At 48.0% G+C, this 19,871-nt stretch overlaps 1 protein-coding gene across 2 annotated transcripts in view; it reads right to left on the reverse strand.

Annotated features, from left to right (window-relative positions):
• The window catches only part of LOC147098005 (substance-P receptor-like), a 162,904-nt gene that overhangs the window by 12,278 nt on the left and 130,755 nt on the right, over positions 1–19,871 (reverse strand). For both annotated transcript variants that reach the window (XM_085971199.1, XM_085971198.1), the window contains exon 3: positions 1,198–1,348. In XM_085971199.1, the coding sequence (XP_085827325.1) occupies positions 1,198–1,348 (151 nt within the window). The remainder of the gene's footprint in view (positions 1–1,197; positions 1,349–19,871) is intronic.

A 19,871-nucleotide genomic window follows, 5' to 3' on the forward strand; every position in this document is an offset into this window, starting at 1 on the left:
AGTGGCCCAGGACCGGTTCACCAGCTGCTACCCGTCTGTAGCAATTCATAGAGAGGTTATCTTTACCTCCTTTGTAAAACATTTGTGTGGGACAAAGTATATGGGTGGTGGTGGTGGGGCGGGGGGGGGGGGGGCGATGGGCGGTGGCGAAGGGCAGGGGAATGGGATTTGTTCCAGTTGAAGAGTTGGCACGGGCACAAGTTCAGCGGACTAAATGGGGGTGAAATTGGTCTACACCAGTAGCGGCAACAGGCTCATAGCCAACTGGCATCCCGATTGAAGACATTGAAGTAAATGGAAAAGAAAATCGTGTGTGGTGTAAAACGGGTTGACGATTCGCTATGAACCCGCTTCACACTACGCGCAAGAACCAATTTCATGCTGTAATTCTTATGATTCTACTCTACACTTGTTTAAAGGGACTGGCTCTGATTAGACGTAGAGTTCTCAGCGAGACTGATTTCATGGACCAGCCAGCTCCAGGAGCTCAGATCCTCCATAGAACTGGAACTGCCCCATCCATGCCGGGATAGCCCCAGCGATGGGGCTTTACCTCAAGGGCAAATGGAGAGTCTCTACGGGGCAAAGGGAAGGAGCGGGAGGGAAGATGGGGAAGAAGTAGATGCCTGAAAGGGAGGTGGAAGCAGATTCGATAATAACTTTCAAAAGGGAATTGGTCAAATACTTGAAGGGCAAAAATTTGCTGGGGAATGGGACTAAATGGATAGCTCGTTCAAAGAGCTGGCACAGGCACGATGGGCCGAATGGACCCCTTCTGTGCTGTATGATTCTATGAAAAGGTAAGAGATATGTTCCTCAAATTTGTTCGGTTAACGAACAAGGGCCCCTTCCAAAGAGGTTCAAAATTCTATGAAGAAATTGCTTGCAGCTCTCAAGGAACAGGAACTATGGCTGTTGAGATTTATTTTGTCTTTTTTTTAATTGAATTGAATTGAAGAAATAAATCGGAAGGTGTAGTTTACAATAAAAAGGTATCGCCTCGCTGCTGATTGTCTCATTCTTAGTTTCTGTTGAAAACAAAGTAGCTAATTGCACACAAAGGGCATCACTTTTCTCCGCACCACCCTCCCCCCCCCCCCACCCGCTCCCCCGCCCCAACCCCGCCACTGCCTCCCAAATCCCAGCTGTCAGGTGGTTGAAGAAAAGTTGCGGCGTTTCTGAGTGGGGCTCACTCACCTTCCTCTTGGCATTCATCTGCTCCCTGTACCTGTCTGAGGAATCTCCGGGAATGGCGCTTGCCCACAGGGTCATGCCGACAACAGTGTAAGCAAACCCCATCACCATCAGAGGCAGGAAGTAGACAAGGACTGTCACGCAGAGTTGATACCTGCCGGAGAGACGCAGCATCAGTCAGTGAAGACACTAACAGATTATCGGGAGCTGTAGGTAACTGAGTTAACTTGAAATTGATTGGAGCTTTTTTTTTTGCTTGCAGGGCAGAAAATAGCGATAAAAACAAATTAGTTTGATGATGGAATTCTGACAAACCAAATTACATAAACCATCAGAAAATGATCGATAGATGGAACCGAGTGCAACAAATCTGACCTGTTTGTCGTTAATTGTCGGTTTTCAGAATCTACCCCATTTTGCAGTCCAACATTTATATGGTCCATGTATGTTGATGCGACAGCCAATTTGTGCACAGCAAGGTCCCAAAAACAACAATGAGATAATGACCAGATAATCTGTTTTTTTTTAGTGTTGTTGGTTGAGTATCAAATGTTGGCCAGGGCACCGGGGAGAACTCTTGGGATAGTGCCATGGGATCTTTTACCTCCACCTGAGGGGGCAGATGGGACCTCGCTTTAACGTCTCATCCAAAAGACGGCACCTCCAACAGTGCATCCCTCCCTCAGTACTCCCTCAGCCTAGGTTTTGTGCTCAAGTCTCTGGAGTGGGACTATGAACCCACAACCTTCTGACTAGAGGTGAGCGTGCTGCCCACTGAGCCACGGCTGACAGTGCTACGTATAGGATGCGCCTACAATCCCCGTCTTCACCGGGGAGGGTGTCTTCATCCTCAGTTGCTAGAAGGCACTCCTAAGAGTGAGGAAGACAAAGTCCATCAGTCAGGTCCTCTGAATAAATCAGCTGCTCTGAATAAATCTGGAGCTGGCTCTGGCTTACATCTGATTATTGGGAAAGGTTAGCGGACAAGGTCTCATATCTCGGTGCCTCCTTGTGATATGATCTGAGCCACAGGTTTGTCCAAACCTTCAGGAAGTGACCTCACCTCAGAAAGACCCTTACTCTATTGGGTTGTATCTAAAAACACTGGTCCCTGTGTCCAACAGTCACTGAGTTACATAGAAACAAAGAAGATAGGAGCAGGAGTAGGCCATTCGGCCCCTCGAGCTTGCTCCGCCATTTAATGAGATCATGGCTGATCATCCAAATTCAGTACCCTGTCCCTGCTTTCTCCCCATATCCCTTGATCCCTTTAGCCTTAAGAAATATATCTAACTCCTTCTTGAATATATTTAATTAATTGGCCTCAATTGCCTTCTGTGGTAGAGAATTCCACAGGTTCACCACTCTCTGGGTGAAGAAATTCCTCCTCATCTCAGTCCTAAATGGCTTACCCCTTATCTTTAGACTGTGACCCCTGGTTTTGGACTCCCCCGAGTTGTATTGTTTCACAGATATAATAAGCTGGAGCACAAGTTTCCAAATTATTCAGCAGCGAGTTGGGTTTCAACTTGTTCAGTGATCTATTTTCACAACAGAATTGTTTTTCTCAGAAGAACGCTGGTCAGGGCTGTGAGGTGCAGATGCAAAAACCACCCAGTTTTGTTACATTCAAAGCAGTAGTTTGAATTTAAATTCAGCTCTCCTTAATCATTTCGCCTGAAGGTGATTTTTCTGAGCTGGTGAATGACGTCTCCCTTGTGTAGTGCCTAGTGTGTGTGTTTGTGAGGGTGAGGCACATTCCGAGTGAAGGAATCACCTTCTTCCTCCCAGGGCCCATTTCCACATCAGCAGCTCGATAACTCCATGTGGCACGTTGCAAGTTTGAGAGTTTTATCTTCTTTTAAAACTTAAAAAAAAACAATTTGTAGTGGCAACGGGGCTGTGGGCATCTCATCATTCTATGTTATCACACCTTTAATTTCTCTTGAGGGGCTTGTTGCCATGGTGACATTGTCCCTTTAAATGGAAATGAACCATGAGGTCAGCAAATCCCATGAGTTCAGTAATTTTATGGAAATAATCTCTCTCTTTCTGTCGTGTCTGCGACTGGCTCTGCCCATGAGATCTGAGTGTGAGCAGAGTTCACAAAAATACGCGCCAGCAATAAAAACACAGTACTGTTCACAAATGACAATCAGGGTCCTAAGCACATCATCATAGGACGCAGATTGCATTTTAAATAGTACGACCGCCTGACTTGTGTGCGGGGGAAACATAGAAACATAGAAGATAGGAGCAGGAGCAGGCCATTCGGCCCCTTGAGCCTGTTCCGCCATTTAATGAGATCATGGCTGATCATCCAAATTCAGTACCCTGTCCCTGCTTTCTCCCCATATCCCTTGATCCCTTTAGCCTTAAGAAATATATCTAACTCCTTCTTGAATATATTTAATAAATTGGCCTCTACTGCCTCCTGTGGTAGAGAATTCCACAGGTTCACCACTCTCTGGGTGAAGAAATTCCTCCTCCTCTCAGTCCCAAATGGCTTACCCCTTATCCTTAGACTGTGGCCCCTGGTTCTGGACTCCCCCGCCATCGGGAACAGCCTTCCTGCATCTAGTCTGTCTAGTCCTGTTAGAATTTTATAAGTTTCAATGAGATCCCCTCAGGAAGGGGGCTCCGGTTGTCACGGGCGATGATTGCCATGGTGCTACCGCCCCATTCCCACCAGGCTGGAGGCCTCATTCTCTCTGACTTGATTTGGGTAACTTTACTGGGAGGAGGTCGAGTTGCGAGGTGCGTTGGTACCCAGCCCTGCAACAGTCTGCAGCACCTCTACCCATTGAGTGCTTTCTGCAAAAGTACCCAAACTTTACAAGTCTTGCCTCAGTCCCAGACTTTGGAACTTCCCAAATCAATGCCGTGCCTTTCTGTCTGTATTGCCCTCTGTTTCTATCCTCCACAACTTCAATAACATTTGGGGAAATGCATGCCTCAGTGACCAGTCTTCTTTAACCTTTCCCAGAGGGTGTTGCCCCGGAGGACCCTTTCCCCGATGCTTTGACCTGCTCGGACTGTAGTCCTGCCCGGCCAGTGTTCAGGCCCAAGTCCTGTGCAGCAGCCCCGATTAGAAATGGCACGTGTATAGCCGGCGTCGGCATTTGACATTGTGACCAGATCAGTGCCTGCATGAGCTCAAACTAGAAAGGTGCACAATTTAATCGGGAGACCTCAGTGAAATCTGGTGGTCGCAATTTTACTGCAGTTTCCCCTACTCTCAGAAAGTTGCAGCAACCCGTCGCTGTGTGTGCGTGTCCGTCTCTTGCATGTGTGTGTGTGTGCGCAAATGTGTGTGTGTGTGTTCGTATATGTCTGTGAGCGTGTGTGTGTGCACACATGTGTATGCGTATCTGCGTGTGCACATACATGTACGTGTGTCCATGTGTGCCTGTGTGTGTGTATATGTGTATATATGTGTGTGTATAGGAGCTTTTTCCCTTTAAATACCGTCCTCCTTAGTTCTGCTCACAAGCTCTTTACCATGAGTCATAGAAAAGCAGAGTATTTTTTAAATGATGAGAGATCGGGAAATGTTGGTGTTCAGAAGGACCTGGGTGTCCTTGTACACGAATCACTGAAAGTTAACATGCAGGTACAGCAAGCAATTAGGAAAGCAAATGGTATGTTGGCCTTTATTACAAGAGGATTTGAGTATACGAGTAAAGACGTCTTACTGCAATTATATAGAGCCCTGGTGAGACCACACCTGGAGTATTGTGTACAGTTTTGGTCTCCTTACCTAAGGAAGGATATATTTGCCATAGAGGGAGCGCAACACCAGACTGGTTCCTGGGATGGGGGGATTGTCCTATGAGGAGAGATTGAGTATGACTAGGCCTATATTCTCTAGAGTTTAGAAGAATGAGAGGTGAAACATACAAAATTCTTACAGGACTTGACAGGGTAGATGCAGGGAGGATGTTTCCCCTGGCTGGGGAGTCTAGAACCAGGAGTCACAGTCTCAGAATAAGGGGTTGGCCATTTAGGACCGAGATGAGGAGAAATCTCTTCACTCAGAGGGTGGTGAACCTGAGGAATTCTCTACCCCAAAGGGCTGTGGAGGGTCAGTCACGGGGTGATTTCTCCAGAAAAATACAGTGAGTGGAAGATAGTTACAGGAAACAAATTCTGTGCGTAAAATCAATCCCAGTCACGCACAGTAGTGCGGCCTCCAGACGTGATTGACGGGGGGAATTACCCAATCATCTCCATTCTGGCCGGGAATAGTGGTGCCACTTTTAAATGAGGTGAGAGGAAGTGATGGGGGTAAGTTGTGGTCAGGGCTTGACACAAGCACAGACAGGATAATGGAAGTAATGAGGAAAGGTCCAGCAATACAGCATCGGAAGGAGTATCACATTCCCCAGACAGCAAAGCCAGACAACTGGAGCGGGGGTCAAGGGGGCAAAGAGTAAAATTAGATGTACATACATGAACGCCAGCAGAATTCAAAATAAAATAGTTGAACTTTATCCACTGGTGTCTTAGAATGTTTTACAAATCCGAGAGACGTAGTTAAGATGATAGAAGTGAATATAACTTACAAGGGTGTTAAGAAAGAATTGGGGGGAAGGACAGAGGATTTGAGTACAGGAGCAAGGATGTCTTACTACAGTTATACAGGGCCTTGGTGAGACCACACCTGGAGTACTGTGTGCAGTTTTGGTCTCCTTACCTAAGAAAGGATATACTTGGCATAGAGGGAGTACAGTGAAGGTTCACCAGACTGATTCCTGGGATGGCAAGACTGTCGTATGAGGACTGATTGGGTCGACTAGGCCTGTATTCACTAGAGTTTAGAAGAATGAGAGGGGATCTCATTGAAACGTTCTGACAGGGCTAGACAGACTGGATGCAGGGAGGATTTTTCCCCTGGCTGGGGGGTCTAGAACGAGGGGACACAGGCTCAGGATACGGGGTAGGACAGTTAGGACTGAGATGAGGAGAAATTTCTTCACTCAGAGGGTGGTGAACCTGAGGAATTCTCTACCACAGAAGACTGTGGAGGCTCAGTCATTGGGTATATTCAAGACAGAGATCGATAGATTTTTGAACATTAAGGGAATCAAGGGATATGGGGATAGTGCAGGAAAGTGGTGTTGATGTAGAAGATCAGCCATGATCTTATTGAATGGCAGAGCAGGCTCGAGGGGCCGAATGGCCGACTCCTGCTCCTATTTCTTATGTTCCTATGCTCTAGAAGGAGCAGCTATCGATCCCACTCTGTGCCAGTTATTGGCATTGCCAGAGGCTTTCGGAATACTTTCCCCTTTCATTTTCCTCCTCTCCGGTCCGAGCACATGACGTCTGCCTGCCGCTGGGAGAAGAGAGAACAGCGGACAGGAAGTTTATTTCCGGGAAGCCATCGCCCACCCTAGAGTGGTTTTTTCCAAGGTGACGTTGTCAGGAGTGTGGCTGTAGGGACGGCTGCCCAACCTCTGCCTTGAATTGGTACATGCAGGGAAGGACTAAAACGGAAGAAGGATCCTGCTGCAGATTGTGACGGCAGAGCCCGTGAGTTGCAGCATTTGGAGGGGAAAAGATGTGAGGCATAGGAAAAAGCTAATATGATTCCATAGATGGTGCCAGGACATCACTGGGTTGTTTAAATCCCACAGCCAGTGACGTGAGTCACTTCCTATTAAGTGCTTTCCGTCATGTATCCCTGTTTCCATCTAATTATTGATCACTTGAGATCAAAGCATATTAATGGAGATAGACTTCTGCCTACTTAAATTGCACCCTCAGTGGTCCCCTGCCAGCATGAAAATAATTACTTCAACGCATAATCAACAAACACATCATACTAATTCAGCAATGACAAAGGACCATGGCAGCTGTCAGAGCGCAGCGCATTCTCTCTACTTCTTATCGTAATGCCTGCAATTGAACTTCACAGGCTGTATCTCATGAGGAATGGAGACAGGGAGCACAGAAAGACATGGACATAGAGAGAGGAAGACATGGAGGCAGAGAGAGACATGGAGGCAGAGAGAGAAGGACATGGAGGTAGAGAGAGACATGGAGGTAGAGAGAGAAGGACATGGAGGTAGAGAGAAAGACATGGAGGTAGAGAGAGACATGGAGGTAGAGAGAGGCATGGAGGTAGAGAGAGACATGGAGGTAGAGAGAGAAGGACATGGAGGTAGAGAGAGAAGGACATGGAGGTAGAGAGAGACATGGAGGTAGAGAGAGAAGGACATGGAGGTAGAGAGAGACATGGAGGCAGAGAGAGAACGACATGGAGGGTAATTTTAACTTTCCATGATGGCATAAAATGGGTGATAACGCTTTAGCCGCACATCACCCACTTGGCCCGATATTCCCTTCCATTGACTTCAATAGAAAGAGAATTCGGGCGATGTGTATTATGGGCTGATTCGATATTGTCTGTATTACATCATCGCCCAAAGTTAACATAATCCCCATGGAGGCAGGGAGATATTGGAGGCAGAGGAAAGTAGAGAGAAAAGGAAAGACAGAGAAAATCAGACAGCAAAACAGAGGGAGAAAGAGAAACAGAGGGAGAAAGAGAAACAGAGGGAGAAAGAGAAACAGAGGGAGAAAGAGAAACAGAGGGAGAAAGAGAAACAGAGGGAGAAAGAGAATAAGGGGGAGAAAGAGAAACAGAGGGAGAAAGAGAAACAGAGGGAGAAAGAGAAAGACATGGAGGTAGAGAGAGAAGGACATGGAGGTAGAGAGAGACATGGAGGTAGAGAGAGAAGGACATGGAGGTAGAGAGAAGGACATAGAGGTAGAGAGAGAAGGATATGGAGGTAGAGAGAGAACGATATGGAGGTAGAGAGAGAAGGGAGAAAGAGAAACAGAGGGAGAAAGACAATTGGCCTAGAAATTCGGTGGCGCCTCATTTGGGGCGCCAGTCTCGCCTGGGCGCCGGAAGTACCACCTCGAATGGAGCCACGAGCGCCAGCCGGAAATTCAGTTTCAGCGCCCCAAACGGAAGCCTCTTGGGGCGCTGCAACTGAAAATTGCAGCGCAACGTGCCGCAGTGCCACACTCTGCGGCACGGCGCACTGCGGTACTGCAGGCCTTCCTCCCCTTCTTAAAGGGGAGGGGCCTGCAGCAGCGCGATCAGAGATCGCGAGTGCCGGCAAAAGAGCCCGTCACCGAGGAGAAGTGCCGAGCTCTTGGGACACAGCCGGCACAACGCGGGGGGGGTGCTGCTCAGGAGGCCGGGGATGGCGGCGCGAGGAGGTGCTGGCAGGCGGCCAGCAAAAAAAATGGCCGCCCGCACCTCCCCTTTAATTAGCGCCTCTACCGCTGCAGGTAGGCACCCCTGAACCGGTCACAAATTGCGACCGGCGTTACAGCAGGGGGCGCTACCAAATATCACGATCGGGGCGGTAGCGATGTGCTGCGCACACTGATGACATCATCGGTGGTGGCGCAGCGCTACAGGCTAACGCCGCCATTAGCGCCCCGCTAAATTTAGCAGGAGGCGTGGCCAGTGGCGCTAAACCCACTAAGAGCCCTCTTTGGGCGCTAACTGGTGGCGCAGCCCACTGAATTTCTAGGCCAAAAGGTGAAAGATGGAGAGACCTGAGTTCTTTGTAACATTAAAGGCCAAAAATTGAGTTGCGCCCCCTTTGTGGCGCTAACTTCGCCGGGACGTTACTTTTTGCGCCCAGGAAAAATTTGCGCCCCGTGACCAAAATTGAGTGGTTGCACCCCAAGAGGGAAGCAGGGCACTACTGGAAGCACCCCACCTTCCTCTTGGGGCGCTCCGAGAGAATATTGCGGCGCTACATGCCGCAGCGCCACGCCCTCTTAGGGCGCTAACGGGAGGCACAAAGCAACCCAATTTTTTCCCCCAAGTCTCTTTCTTGGTGTTTTGGAGGAGCTCGGTTTTGATAGGCACTGGCAATCTCAAAAGCTGGAAGATCACCGAGCAAAAAACCTTTTCTGATGAAAAATTTCCCAAGCACTGATACAACTAATTGGGCTGAAACAAGCACCTTTTAAACAGAGTGTCTATTGACCCAACTGTGGCAGCCCAAGAGTTGGAGGTAGGGCGGGGCTTACGGCAGGACTCACAGCAAGCAGTCTATTTTACAGCAAGCAGAGTCTATTCATTCAACAAACAGAGTCTATTTAATCAGCGTCCTATAGCAAACAGTCCACAGTGTCTATTTAAAAAGCATCGCTACGGATGACAGCAAACAGAACTCATGACCGAAACTGCACCAACATCTCCCGACTACAGCGGGGTGATTTCTCCAGAAAAATACAGTGAGTGGAAGGTAGTTGCAGAATACAAATTCATTGCATAAAATCAATCCCAGTCACGTACAGCAGTGCAGCCTCCAGACGTGATTGACGGGTGGAATTACCCAATCATCTCCATTCTGGCCGGGAATAGTGGTGCCACTTTTAAATGAGGTGAGAGGAAGTGATGGGGGTAAGGTGTGGTCAGGGCTTGACACAAGCACAGACAGGATAATGGAAGTAATGAGGAAAGGTCCAGCAATACAGCATTGGAAGGAGTATCACATTACCCAGACAGCAAGGCCAGACAACTGGAGCGGGGGTCAAGGGGGCAAAGAGTAAAATTAGATGTACATACATGAACGCCAGCAGAATTCAAAATAAAATAGTTGAACTTTATCCACTGGTGTCTTAGAATGTTTTACAAATCCGAGAGACGTAGTTAAGATGATGGAAGTGAATATAACTTACAAGGGTGTTAAGAAAGAATTAGGGGGAAGGACAGAGGATTTGAGTACAGGAGCAAGGATGTCTTACTACAGTGATACAGGGCCTTGGTGAGACCACACCTGGAGTACTGTGTGCAGTTTTGGTCTCCTTACCTAAGAAAAGATATACTTGGCATAGAGGGAGTGCAGCGAAGGTTCACCAGACTGATTCCTGGGATGGCAAGACTGTCATATGAGGAGAGATTGGGTCGACTAGAGTTTAGAAGAATGAGAGGGGATCTCATTGAAACGTATAAAATTCTGACAGGGCTAGACAGACTGGATGCAGGGAGGATGTTTCCCCTGGCTGGGGGGTCTAGAACGAGGGGCCACTGGATACGGGGTAGGACATTTAGGACTGAGATGAGGAGAAATTTCTTCACTCAGAGGGTGGTGAACCTGTGGAATTCTCTACCACAGAAGGCTGTGGAGGCCAAGTCATTGAATATATTTAAGAAGGAGATAGATAGATTTCTAGATGCAAAAGGCATCAAGGGGTATGGGGAGAGAGTGGGAATATGGTATTGAGATAGAGGATCAGCCATGATCATATTGAATGACAGAGCAGGCTCGAAGGGCCGAATGGCCTATTCCTGTTTCTATGTTTCTAAAAGGATGTCATTTATGTAAGGGACACCTGGGAGATTGGAGTAGTCAAACCAGTAAAGCAGGAAAAGCTGCAGTACGAAGTTCTCTGGTTCGACATGTGCAATGACAGAAGAGCCCGGACAACATTTGGGGTTTTCCACAAGTGGCTTAGTCCATACCAAGGAGGACAAGGTATCTCCTTGTGAGGAGATCAGAAGGGGAAGTGAGAAAAGGAAGGTGCAAGGGGGAGGGCTTTAGTTTCCTGGATCACTGGGTCTGCTTCTGGGAAAGGTGGGACTTGTACAAGTCAGACGGTTTACACCTGAACCAGGGGGGAACCAATATCCTTGCGGGGAGGTTTGCTAGCACTGCTGGGGAGGGTTTAAACTAACTTGGCAGGGGGTTGGGGTACAGAGTGGAGCTATAGTAGGGGCTGATTTACGGCCAAATACAGAGGGAAAAACAAGTCAGCTGGGAAGGCAGAGCAAATATGTGAAGGCAAAAGAGAATATGGCAGGGCTGGAAGGCATTTATTTTAATGCAAGGAGTTTTGCAAATAAGGTGGATGAACTGAAGTTGTTGTTGAACACATGGGAGTACGATATTGTTGCTATCACGGAGACATGGTTGAGGGAGGGTCAGGACTGGCAGCTCAATATTCCGGGGTATAGAATCTTCAGGCGAGACAGAGGGGGGTGTAAAAGGGGAGGGGGTGTTGCAATATTAATTAAGGAGTCAATTACTGCTGTAAGGAGGGATGATATATTAGCGGGTTCCTCTAATGAGGCCATATGGGTAGAACTTAAAAACAAAAAGGGGCAAGCACTTTGCTGGGAGTGTACTATAGGCCCCCAAACAGTCAGGGGGAGATAGAGGAACAGATATGTAGGCAAATCTCCGAGAAGTGCGAAAATAATAGGGTAATAATAGTGGGGGATTTCAACTTCTCCAATATAAATTGGGACAGTCAGAGTGTGAAAGGCTTAGAGGGTGCAGAATTCTTAAAGTGCATCCAGGAGAGCTTTTTGAGCCAACATGTAGAAAGTCCTACAAGAGAGGGGGCGGTACTGGACCTAATTCTGGGGAATGTAGCCGGGCAAGTGGTGGAAGTGTCAGTAGGAGAGCATTTTGGCGACAGTGACCATAATTCGGTGAGATTTAAGGTGGTCATGGAAAAAGACAAAGACGGCCCGGAAATAAGGGTTCTAAATTGGGGGAAGGCCGATTTTAATATGATAAGGCAGGATCTGGCCAAAGTGGACTGGGAGCAGCTGCTTATAGGAAAATCCACATCAAAACAGTGGGAGACTTTCAGAAGGGAAATAGAGAGAGTACAACGCCAACATGTTCCTGTAAAGGTCAAGGGTGGGACCAACAAGCAAAGGGAACCTTGGATGACAAGGGATATACAAAAATGCATTAGAAATAAGAGGGGGGCTTTTGGCAGTTACAAAAGACTAAAGACAGAAGAAGCCCTAGAGGAGTATAAAAAGTGCAGGGGCATACTTAAAAAAGAAATTAGGAGGGCGAGGAGGGGCCATGAAATAACACTGGCGAGCAAAATAAAGGAAAATCCTAAGATGTTTTATAAGTATATTAAGGGCAAGAGGATAACCAGGGAAAGGGTAGGGCCCATTAGGGACCAAAGTGGCAATCTGTGTGTAGAGCCAGAGGATGTAGGCGGGGTTTTAAATGAATTTTTTGCATCTGTGTTCACTATGGAGAAAGACGATGCAGACATAGAAATCGGGCAAGGGGACTGTGACATACTTGAACATATTAGCATCGAGAGGGAGGAGGTGCTAGCGGTTTTAGCGGGCCAAAAAGTGGATAAATCCCCAGGCCCGGACGAGATGTATCCCAGGCTGCTGTGGGAGGCAAGGGAGGAGATTGCAGGGGCTCTGACACTAATTTTCAGAACCTCTCTGGCCACAGGGGATGTACCAGAGGACTGGAGAACAGCTAATGTAGTACCATTATTCAAGAAGGGTAGCAGGGATAAACCAGGGAATTACAGGCCAGTGAGTCTAACATCTGTGGTGGGGAAATTATTGGAAAAAATTCTGAGGGACAAAATTAATCTCCACTTGGAGAGGCAAGGATTAATCGGGGATAGTCAGCATGGCTTTGTTAAGGGTAAATCATGTCTAACAAATCTGATCGAATTTTTTGAGGGGGTGACTAGTGGGGTGGATGAGGGAAATGCTGTGGATGTGGTGTACATGGACTTCAGTAAAGCTTTTGACAAAGTCCCGCATAGGAGACTGGTCAAGAAGGTAAGAGCCCATGGGATCCAGGGTGCCTTGGCGCGTTGGATCCTAAACTGGCTGAGTGGCAGGAGGCAGAGGGTGATGGTCGAAGGTTGCTTTTGTGACTGGAAGCCTGTGTCCAGTGGGGTACCTCAGGGATCGGTGCTGGGTCCCTTATTGTTTGTGATCTACATAAATGATTTGGATGAAAATGTAAAAGGTATGATCAGTAAGTTCGCAGATGACACGAAAATTGGTGGGGTGGTAAATTGCGAGGAGGAAAGCCTCCGGCTACAGGACGATATAAACGGGTTGGTCAGATGGGCGGAAAAGTGGCAAATGGAATTTAACCCTGAAAAGTGCGAGGTGATGCATTTTGGACGGACAAATAAGGCAAGGGAATACACAATGAGTGGTAGGACCCTAGGAAGTACAGAGGGTCAGAGGGACCTTGGTGTGCATGTACATAGATCCCTGAAGGCAGCGGAGCAGGTAGATAAGGTGGTTAAAAAGGCATATGGGATACTTGCCTTCATTAGCCGAGGCATAGAATATAAGAGCAGGGAGGTTATGATGGAGCTGTACAAAACGCTGGTGAGGCCACAGCTGGAGTACTGTGTGCAGTTCTGGTCGCCTCACTATAGGAAGGATGTGATTGCTTTGGAGAGGGTGCAGAGAAGATTCACCAGGATGTTACCTGGGATGGAGCGCCTCAGCTATGAAGAGAGGCTGGACAGGCTGGAGTTGTTTTCCTTGGAGCAGAGAAGGCTGAGGGGGGACCTGATTGAGGTGTACAAAATAATGAGGGGCATAGATAGGGTAGATAAAGAGGAACTTTTCCCCTTAGTGGGGGGGTCAATAACAAGGGGGCATAGATTCAGGGTAAGGGGCAGGAGATTTAGAGGGGATTTGAGGAGGAACTTTTTCACCCAGAGGGTGGTTGGAATGTGGAACTCAATGCCTGAAAGGGTGGTGGAGGCAGGAACCCTCACAACATTCAAGAAGCATTTGGATGAGCACTTGAAATGCCATTGCATACAAGGCTATGGACCAAATGCTGGAAAATGGGATTAGACTGGACAGGGATGGATGGGCGGCGCAGACACGATGGGCCGAAGGGCCTCTTTCTGTGCTGTAAAACTCTATGACTCTATACGCACCGGAGCGCTTCAATTTTAGCTATGAGGAAAGATTGGATCGGCTGGGGTTATTTTCTTTGGAACAGAGGAGGCTGAGGGGAGATTTAGCTGAGGTGTATAAAATGATGAGGGGCCTAGATAGAATGGATAGGAAGCATCTATTTCCCTTAGCAGAGAGGTCAATAACCAGGGGGCATAGATTTAAAGTAATTGGCAGAAGGGTTAGAGGGGAGTTGAGGAGAAATGTTTTCACCCAGAGGGTGGTGGGGGTCTGGAACTCACTGCCTGAAAGGGTGGTAGAGGCAGAAACCCTCATTGCATTAAAAAAGTACTTGGATATGCACTTGAAGTGTCGTAACCTACAGGGCTACGGACCAAGAGCTGGAGAGTGGGGTTAGCCTGGATAGCTCTTTTCGGCCAACAGACACAATTGGACAAAGGGCCTACTTCTGTGCTGTAAACTTCTATAATTCTATGATTCTAACTGGCCCAACAGAAACTGGGAATACAGTTATTGCTGTAAGGTTGGAACAATGAAATCAAGAGGGCCATAGGATCTTCTTCATCTGATGCTTTCTTTTCACAATGGACTCGTTAAAGTGTGTGGTGTCCCCTTTGCTACACTAATGCCTTTTGCCCGCTAATCATTGTGCCATTCGCTTTTGCTTGAGGGTGCTTGCCATTCTGGTTCTCTTCACACCCGAATCCCAGCAAGAGTGGAGAACTGAGTGGGTTAGACGCTGACCTTTCACCCCTGGACCTGGTTTTAAATCCAACCCAGACCCCTCTATCTGCAAAGCTGTAATGTGTTTGGACCGGTCTGTGGATGGGTTGGCATGGGAAACGGAAAAGGCGCCACAGTGCAGTAAGGGGTGCTCTTCTGCAGTTGGGGTCGAGACCTATCGTTGGGGCAAAAATAGAGGGAGTTTTGTGGAGTGATGGATTGCTTGATGCTGACACCTAGGGGGCGATTTTCCCACTGGAGGCGAGATGGAGGCGGGTTTCAGTTTGAGTGGGTTTGAAACCCGCCTCTGCTGATAGGTTTCAAAAATTTGCGATTTTCCCATGATTGGCCACTTGACTTCAGAGGTGTGGGATGCCCTTGTTCAATTAGTGTTTTGGGACTGAAACTCACCTCTGTTGACAGCACTTTTCCAGTCTGATTTTATGGCTTCTTGCTCCCTTGGCTCATTCCACAGCATTTCTGCGTCTCCTGCACCACCTCCAACATCTTTTGAGAAACCACTATGTCCAATTCCAAGGCAAGGGCCTACCCGAGGCTCTCGGATGAGGCGCTGCAAATGTCGTTGGAGGGGGTGACAGCTAGCATGGAGGTTCTCTTCCACTCATCTCGGAGGAAGAGGCCTGCCAAAGAAACCAAGGCTGTGTGGGTACAGCTGGCAAGGGATATAACCTCCAGATCGGTGTGCAGATTGGGAGACTGTTTCTGTGTATTGATGAAATGCCATCCCTGTTGGAAAGCATTAACATTATTTGAAGCCAAAATGTTGGTGTTATGCCATCTGTTCTTTCGCCTTAGGCAGCTCCACATTGCGAGCACCGCCACACTTGCGTTGTCAGGTTGGTGGCCTGAGTGAAAGGAGGCCAGAGGGTCCATTGTCAATGATGTCCTAGGAATAAGCAAAGGACATGTGCCAGCTTGGGCAACCTATGCAAATCTGGCCATGATAAGTTCATCCCTTGCATCCCGGGCTCTGATCTCCTCCTCCTCCTCCTCCTCCTCATCCTCATCTGAGATCATTGCAGAAAGAAAACGAATGGTTCCCATGCTACTTGTAGATGCCTCCTTTGGGGAAGCACTCATTGCAAGCGGGGAGAGGGTCTTCCAAGGAGGTCCCACTGTTGATGGAGTCAAGCTGCAGCACCTCCGACTTCGGAAGGCCTTCTAAAAGTGCTCAGAGACCTTTTAAAGTAAAGGTCTGGCACCTGCAAGTAATCCTTGCTGCAATAAACGATGTCTTGTTAGACCTGCAGCAGTGAGGAGGCCACCCACGAGTCAACCCGCCAGGTTTACCTGGCCTGGTTTAGGAGGTGCGTGGATCACACCGAAAAGCTGGAAAAAATCACGAGGGCCTCTCAAAATAGGCTTAGAGAGGCCATTATCGAGCATTTAAGGATGTTAAACAGCGCAATGGCCAGCTGGAGGCGGGAGCGTTTCCCGACCTCCAAAACCGGCACCGGCAAAATCCCACGGAGGCGGGTTCCGAACCCGTCTTCTTTGAATCAGATTTTCCCGCCTTTCCCGCCTCCAAACCTGCCTCCTCCGACTTCAGAAAATCGCCCCCCAGTTGCCTGAGATGGGGGATGTTCCATTCCTCAGCAATGATATCCCTTACCTCAAAAGGCATCAGCAAATTATTTGAGCGCAAAAGCACATAAACCCACAAAGGCATTTACCCCTTCCCTGCCCCCACATCCATGGCACTACACACTGGAGTTCAATGTGCTCTTTCACTGACCCACCCTTGAACTGGCTGATTCTTAAAGGGGTACCTGCTCACTCTCCCACTTGGGACGCAGATTTCCGTACATACTGTTTTTGGGACTCCATGGATTTCACTCACAGCTAACGGGAATCTCCAACATTCCAGAAACAAGCCCGGAGAATTCACTGTGCTATTCTGTTCCATAAAAACACTCACTTTCAGGTTTTCACCAAGGGCTTTTTTTTAGATTGTTGGATTCCGAGGGTGAGAGCTCCTTCAAGCAGATTTTTAACTTTTACTCTGTTTCCAAGCAGGCCGTTTAAAAGCTTATGGACGCTGTTGCTCTCTCAAAATTTACCAGCGGCCCAGCCCCAGTGGGGAAGACTGTTCATTGAGAAGTGCTGTGAGTGAGATTTACTCTCTGTATTGCCCGCCAGCCCCCCCCCCGTGAAGCAGTTGTCTGTCGGCTCCGAGATGCAGACCTGGTGTTGGACTGTGAATGTTTCGAGAGTATTGTGTGTCAAGTCAGGCATTTGGTCACAGGATCATAGTGTCCTGCTATTTATAAATAACAACATCTGCTTTAACTCCTCAACCTCACAAGGTGACGCCACCAGCCTCCGCACACAGCGGATTGTCCTCCGCCATTTCCGCCACCTCCAGTGTGAAGCCACCACCAAACACATCTTCCCCTCCCTTCCCCTTTCAGCATGCCGAAGGGGCCGCTCCCTCCGCCACACCCTGGTCCACGCTTCAATCACCCCCAACACCCTTCCCCTTTCCCACGGCACCTTCCCGTCAATGCTCCCTCTATTTTACGACCTGGCGGGCCCTTTAAATCTGCTGTGCGACCGGTGCACGGCCACGCATGCACCGTATCTCTTCCAGCGGTACAGCTGGTGAGCGGACTGTGCGGGACCTCGCGATTGGTACGCGGCCCCCTGGGGCAATCTTAGGGGGATCATTGCTTCCCGTGCAAGCCCAGGAGACACAACACCTGCCCTTTTACCTCCTCCCTTCCCACTCTCCGAGGCCCCAAACACTCCTTCCAAGTGAAACAGCGATTTATTTGTACTTCTTGCAATCTAGTATACTGTATTCACTGCTCACAATGCGGTCTCCTCTACATTGGGGAGGCCAAACGCAGGTTGGGTGATCATTTTGTTGAACACCTCCGTTCAGTCCGCAAGTATGACCCCGAGCTTCCGGTCGCTTGCCACTTTAATCCTCCGCCCCACTCCCACTCTGACCTCTCTGTCCTCGGCCTCCTACACTGTTCTAATGAAGCCCAATGGAAGCCCGAGAAACAGCACCTCATCTTTTGGTTAGGCACTTTACAGCCTCCCGGACTCAACATTGAGTTCAACAATTTCAGACCATAACCATTGCTCCAATTTTTTCAGAGAGCAGCTGTTGGTAATGATTCTGCTTTTGTCACTTTCAGCTCCTCACGACCCACCTTTTGTTGCTTTACTTGTCCCTTTTGCCTCGCACCATCATCCCTTTTGTCATTTAATCTCTCTTGCCTTCCACCCTATCACAGACCTTCACTTTAGTTCTTTCCTTCCCTCCCCACTTTCCCTGCCTCTGTAACTGTTTAAAACCTATTACATCTCTAATTTTTCCCAGTTCTGATGAAAGGTCATCGACCTGAAACGTTAACTCTGTTTCTCTCTCCACAGATGCTGTCTGACCTGCTGAGTATCCCCAGCATTTTCTGTTCGTATTTCAGATGTCCAGCATCCGCAGTATTTTGTTTTTGTATTGATATTTATTCATTGTGGTTTTCGTTGAATAGAAACTCCTCAAAGCTTAAACATGTTCCTCTCAAGCCCCAGAATCACGAGGGGATCTTACACCCATTCATGGTGTCAGCCTCACGAGAGGCTGAAGTCAATAGAAATACAAATAAGGAGAGATGTAAAATGGGCTGGTGATTCGCTATCACCCGTTTAATACAAAGGCAAAATCTACCCCAATGTAGGGGATTGTTCAGAAGTGTCGCCCTGAAAATGAGGCAAAATTGGAAGGCCTAAGATACTGGGCCGTGTATTCCGATCCCTACGGGTGGATACGCGCTGTGTACACACCCATATGGACATCGGAAATGCCAGTTTCAGGCATGCCAAGCACGTGCGCTGAAAACCAGCATTTCCGACCTGTCAGGAATCAATCCTCTTGACAGATCAGATGCCTGCACTGGAGAAGGGCCTCTGCGGGGGGGAGAGTTCCGCTTTCTGCACAACCTCCGCCCGCAGAAAACCCTTAGAAATCTTACGCCTGGTAAAAGCAGATGTAAGCAAAAGAGTTGAAAAAAGTTTTGAAAAGAATTTCACTCATTTATCACTTTAAAATACTTTTAAAAAAAGGTAAGTTTATTTTTAGCCCCGTAAAAAACTTTAATTCTCTTTTTCAAAAAATTAAATTTTTGTTTGAAATATTTAATTTATTGTAATTTCAACTCATTTTAAAAATGTGTTGATTTTTTAAAATTTATTTCATGTTTTACAGTGTTTTTGGGGGTGATCTCCATTCATACTTTTGACGGGTCTATCTGTCAAGTGTATGAAGGGAGATTCCCTTCTCCTTTTGGCTGGCCTGGCCCACGTGATCCCAGGGATGCTTACGAACCGCCTGCGTCCCTTGGGATACGTGGGCCCTGCATATTTCAAGTTGGACAGGCCCAGGATCGGAAGTATACACACCTCAGGAGTCCTCAGGTAAGTCCGTAGATTTGATTCCAGATCGGAGGCCTCTGCACACGGGAAGCCTCCGATCGGAAAATACGGCCAATTGTCTTGAAGGTGTGCAGATATCTCAATTTACACATTTGGGGCTAACAGCCGCAGCAAGTGGAAGAAGGGGGACATAGACATAGAGGGGAACAATGTTCTCATTGCTGTGTGCAGCTCTAAAATTGGACTGAATTAAAACACCTTTCCTCGACTATGCGCTTGCTTTAAGGTGCTGCTAATTAGTGGAGGACTCTGGATTCAGGTCTCACAATTTATTTGAAATTGCAGGTCAGTGAGCCTTATTGTGCATCTGCTACCTGCTCCCAGGGGTCGCGCTCTAAGGGGCACGGACAGTGCTTCGCTCCGTCAGCCAATCGCGAGGCACCATTAATGTTGGCACCGGAGATCACTGTAGCACACGTTGGCCTGTTCTTGTGACTGGAGTTGGGGACCTGGTTCTGATAAAGAGGGAGTCAACAGAAGGGTTAGCAATGGGACGAATCTAAAAGGTGAGGCAGCATTTGCAGTTTCTGATATGAAAACAAGTTGTGTCCGAGCCAATTCAAATGATGCAATTATCATGGAAATACTGTGAAGAAAGCAGCAGCTGTCAAACTGAGCAGAAACTCTGCTGAATTTGCAGCAGATAAAGGCTTGAATTTCCACCCCTGTCATTGTAATTGCTGGAAAGAAGGCCTTTAAGAAGCTGGAAATTCCCAATGGCAAGAACCCCTTTAAGATCCTTCAGCATGCACTAACGTTGAAGAAACATTTCTCTCTCAAT

This window comes from Somniosus microcephalus, chromosome 30 (genome assembly GCF_052327205.1).
Source record: "Somniosus microcephalus isolate GS21.2 chromosome 30, FLI_Smic_1.0, whole genome shotgun sequence".
NCBI classification, from domain to species: Eukaryota; Metazoa; Chordata; class Chondrichthyes; order Squaliformes; family Somniosidae; genus Somniosus; species Somniosus microcephalus.